This window comes from Penaeus vannamei, chromosome 36 (assembly GCF_042767895.1).
Source record: "Penaeus vannamei isolate JL-2024 chromosome 36, ASM4276789v1, whole genome shotgun sequence".
Lineage (NCBI taxonomy): Eukaryota > Metazoa > Arthropoda > Malacostraca > Decapoda > Penaeidae > Penaeus > Penaeus vannamei.
In genome coordinates, this window is record NC_091584.1 from 28,821,794 (window position 1) to 28,826,793 (window position 5,000).

The 5,000-nt window shown below is 36.2% G+C and overlaps 2 protein-coding genes across 2 annotated transcripts in view; one reads left to right on the top strand and one right to left on the bottom strand.

Annotated features, from left to right (window-relative positions):
* Nucleotides 1-942: 942 nt before the first annotated feature.
* LOC113826178 (oligoribonuclease, mitochondrial) lies at nt 943-2,876 on the top strand. The gene is made up of 5 exons (XM_027379052.2): nt 943-1,121; nt 1,545-1,706; nt 1,923-2,016; nt 2,157-2,283; nt 2,626-2,876. Exons 1-5 carry the CDS (start codon nt 975-977, stop codon nt 2,744-2,746), a joined length of 651 nt encoding a protein of 216 aa, XP_027234853.2. The 5' UTR covers nt 943-974; the 3' UTR covers nt 2,747-2,876.
* Nucleotides 2,877-4,069: 1,193 nt separating this feature from the next.
* Coq4 (Coenzyme Q4) overlaps nt 4,070-5,000 on the bottom strand; it is a 3,217-nt gene continuing 2,286 nt past the window's right edge. Inside the window, exon 2 of the mRNA XM_027379051.2 lies at nt 4,070-4,995. Within this exon, the coding sequence (XP_027234852.2) occupies nt 4,154-4,995 (842 nt within the window). The 3' untranslated portion in view covers nt 4,070-4,153. The remainder of the gene's footprint in view (nt 4,996-5,000) is intronic.

The following is a 5,000-nucleotide window of genomic DNA, read 5'->3' on the forward strand; positions in this document are numbered from 1 at the left end:
ATATATATATATATATATATGAATAACAATTCAAGCTGCTTGACTCCTTCAAGCACGAGTTGTTATAAGGAAGTCCAGGTTCATTGGCCACAGGGAAAGGGCCGTCGTGTCCAAGCCAGATTCACGAAGTTTTTTTTTTTGAACAGAACAGATTCTTCTCAGAGGAACGTGCATGGAGAGGCAGATTCGGTGTTCTGTCCTGTTACGGTTGCTTTCTCCCTCTATTGTTTGTCTTTATCTGTGTCTCTCTTCTCTCTCTATCTTCGTTTCTTTCTCTTTTCGTTCTAGCTTTCTCTCTATTTCTTTCTCTCTCTCTCTCACTTCCTCTCTCTCTCTCTCTCTCTCTCTCTCTCTCTCTCTCTCTCTCTCTCTCTCTGTCTCTCTTTCTCTCTCTCTCTCTCTCTCTCTCTCTCTCTCTCTCTCTCTCTCTCTCTCTCTCTCTCTCTCTCTCTCTCTCTCTCTCTCTCTCTCTCTCTCTCTCTCTCTCTCTCTCTCTAATAATGATAATAATGATAATAATAATTATGATAATGATAGTAATAACAATAATAATAATAATAATGATAATAATGATAATAATAATAATAATAATAGTAATAACAATAATAATAATAATAATAATAATGATAGTAATAACAACAATAATAATAATAATTATGATAATGATAATAATAATAATAATAATAATAATAATAATAATAATGATGATGATAATAATGATAATAATAATACTAATGATAGTAATAACAATAATAATAATAATAATGATAATAATAGTAATAATAATAATAATGATAATAATAATAACAATAATAATAATGATAATAATAATAACAATAATAATAATGATAATAATGATAATAACAGCAACATAATAATAATAGTAATAATAATAATAATGATAATGATAACAACAGCAGCCGACCGACAAAGCGACCCCTTACAACCCTCGCAAACACACGCTGCGGCCGACTATGCAAGCGGTTTCTTCGAGGGCGACCTTGCTCTTCACTCCACGCCGCTTCCCACGCCTTTTAATCTCGAGGAGGATGTCTTCTGAGGGCCAGATACCAGCCAAGGTCCCGAGGCTGAATGAGAGACTGGTTTGGGTCGATTTAGAGGTTGGTTTTGGGGTGGTTTTCTGTGTTATTTCATGGTGAAGAGTGATTGATTATGGTTATGGTTTTGGGGGGTTTTAGGGAGGGTTTGGGTGAATGGTGGTAGGAAATGGTGGTTGTTTGGGGACGTCGCAGAATTTGCAGTCCTATAGAGCAGTAGGAATAGTATTTTTTGTTGATATATTGTAGTTTGTGGTAAGGCGTGGTGGGGGTCCTGGTGCTTTCGTTGCAGAGTGATTAGGAGCTTGTAACATTTTCTAAACACGTTTTAATATCCTACTACACTTTATTAGGTCACTGTTACTTGTATGTTGAACACTCACATGAGAAAAGTTTATTTTAGATTAAAGAAAAAAAGCTAAGTATAAGTAGTGTACTGTCTTATGTGGAATATAGAATATTGAAACAAGTTTCCGCTCTTTCCAGATGACGGGCCTAGATGTCACGAAGGAGGAGATCATGGAGGCTGCCGTGATAGTGACAGATAGTGATCTCAATGTGGTTGCCGAAGGGCCCAACCTTGTCCTGAAGGTGGAAGACAAGGTGCTCGACAACATGAATGATTGGTGCAAGCAGCATCATGGTGATGTATGTGAACTCGGCTTTATTTTGCCTGTATGGAATGTACTTCTCCAATTTTTTTTGTATATCTTTTAAGATTATTTATAATATATTTTACCTGTCATTTTGTGTTTAATTATTGAGTAGCATTTTAAAGGATTACTGCAATTTTCCATTCTCCTTGGAAATCACTTACTTTGCCATCTTTGGTATTAGTATATTACAATGCATATTCTCCTACAGTCAGGATTAACCGCCAGTTGCAGGAAGAGTGAAGTCACACTTGCCGCAGCTGAAGACCAACTGCTGCAATTTGTGACACAGCACACAGAAAAGGGTATGTTTGCAAAATGTACCTTTGTTTCTGTATATTCAGGAATTAAAGAAAGCTTTGTACATAGATATTATTTATATTTTCCTCAGTATCAGAAAAATTGCATTATTGTAAATCACTGAAACATGTTCACTCTTTCTCAGGCAAGGCTCCCCTGGCGGGTAACTCTGTCCATGCTGATAAGAAATTCCTCGACAAATACATGCCAAAATTAATGAAACACCTCCATTATCGTATTGTTGATGTCTCTACAGTAAAAGAGTTGTGCAGGTTAGTACACATATTATGGATTTTTATGTTTTGTATACTTGTAATATGCTTCCTACACTTCATGTAATGTATGTAGAAACTTAGTTTGATATTTATTAACTTGTTTAATGATGATTCAAATTCTTTTGTAGCCATTTCCTTTTGCAAATTATTTTGTTTCTACATGGTTTTGGAAATATCCATTACTGAAAAAAAAAGTTATTTCTCGTTATTAGCAGATGCTTTAACCTGATACATGAAAACCATATATAACTACAGAAAAATTGTTCTGGAAGTTATATTTTTTAAAAGATCTCTTTAAGAAGGGAAGCCTAACTTTTTTTCTTACTATTTCTCTGACAGACGCTGGTACCCAGAAGAGTTCTCTTCAGCTCCCTCCAAGAAGGTGGCCCACAGAGCCCTAGACGATATCAAGGAGAGCATTGAAGAGCTGAAGTACTACAAGTCAGCAATATTTAAATGAAATCTAAAGCTCTTTGTTTACTTTGTTACAACTATTATTTTATCAACAATATTTAATTGAAATTGTGCTTCAGAAGCATTGTTCCTTTCAAAGGATATCTTTGTTATTTTGGAATAAAATGATGCAGACATTCTGTGTTCTCTAGCCTTCTTGGGAAAAAGCTAACATTCTCCTAAAACTGATTCACTTTACCAAGTATCAATTTATCCTTTGTCCTGTATCCGTCAGGGATAGGATAAATACCAGTCACAGACACGGACAATCCTTGATTTTTAGTTCCTACCAGTTTTATTACCCTGACTACTTTAAACCCATTAATTCCAAGAGTGTGTATAAATGTACTCTCACCTATGCTCTCTCTCTCTTTCTTACTTTTACGGTGGTTCCACTTGTGCTTCCTTACCAATGAGTCAATTACTTGGTACCCATTCATGCTGTCCCTTAATTTTTTTTTTATATAAAAAGGATTGTCTATGTAAATGGTAATGATAACACTGGTAATTATAATTGAAAAAGTATAAACTTTTTTCCCACAAAAATTCAAGGAATGAGGTAAATGAGTAAAGCCCAGCTGGTCCAGGAATAGACTACTTGTGGGTAATTGTTATGCATGCACACACGCATGCATGCACCCGCCCACACACGCACACACACAGTCTCACTTGGTATCAATGAGTTACTGTTTCTTGGATGTATTTTAAAATGTAATACAAATATAAAATTATAACTGCTAAGTATCATACAAGTCTATAATTATAAATGCTACCTACTTCAAAAAGAAAGACACTGAAAGGGTTGTTGTCCTATTAATGTAAATGCTGGTACTTTCATTTTTCTATTTCTCACACAATTTACAGTTTTCATGCTTTTTGGCTGCAATGTTTTCCTTGGCATTTTCTGTATTAACAAAATTTTGGTGACCTTTCAAGTGGTAAGGCGTAATGCAAATAATCATATGTAGTAAGCTTTCCTCAATATATAAATGCTTTTCCAAAAAGCGAGCTAAATGTATTAAAAACCAATAATATGTTTTTTCATCTTTTCATCTGTCAACAGTTCATATGAGTCCTCTTTGGACCCAAATATTTAATCATTATAGCATAGGTAATTCTTGATCCTTCAGTATATGAGAATCATGTACATTAATAAACCGATGGCAACTTCAGTATCACTAGAATGTGGTAAAATATTCATGCTGACTAAAAGGGGAAATTGCAGTATTAATGTTATGAAAACATTTTTCATCTTAAGACTTTTAAATGAATTGCTGATCATTAGCTCAACACAGTCAGTCTGATCATCCTTTTATAAGGTTATAAATCCTTTACATATTTCAAATTTATTATTTACAATATCAACAATCATACATTTTATATATAAACAATTTGCTAAGATATAAATTCATTCTCATAGAGAAGGGGGTGATTCAATGCCTAATTCATCCCTGAGTTCAGTTAAAGATTGTTCCCACCTTTTCTCAAAATATACATTCATTAGTAATTTAGAAGATCTACCTACTCTTACTGCCCAAGGGAGATACTCAGAAATATACTTCTGCCTTTGTTTTGGCCTGAATCGAAGGGGCCCAAATATGGCACCGGCCACACACATGGGTAAGCCAGTCTGGATACCCTCAATCCACTTGACTGCTACTTCACCAAGCATATTTGTGGGCATGCCTAGAACTGTGTGGAAAAGGTCGTGGCCTTCACGGTACCGCTGCATGACGTAGGCCAACTCTGGATCGTCAACAAACTGGACAGGCAAGCGTGAATCGGGTGTAACTTGGTTGTCATCTAGAAATTTTATGTAGGCATGACCTAGAGTGCCCTCAGGAAGCTGGCGTAGGAAGGGTAGGTTGAGTGTTGAGCTGTTAATCCTAGGCTTGTCTATGAGGATTTGCCGACCCTCTTCATCCTCAATCATCATTGCATAAATCTTGGACAGAGCTGTGTACCCTGTAGTCTCTCCGAGTACTGCAACCATGTCATGACGTCTAGGGTCCAGAAGGGCTGCAGCTGCTGCACCCACCGTCAGCAAAGTCTTCTGGAAGATGTCTGTAGGGATGTGGTGTTTGTATAGAGGCAATGCCTTTTCTTCTTTTACCTGCTGGTTGGATTTTGAATCATCATCAATTTTCTCCCTTGAATGCCGTATAGGGATTTCTCTCGCTTCTGAAGAATCTGCTTTCATGCCTGTTTCATCTGCTATGGTGTGTGCTCCCCTTGCACAGCTGTGAGACAATCTACCTGTA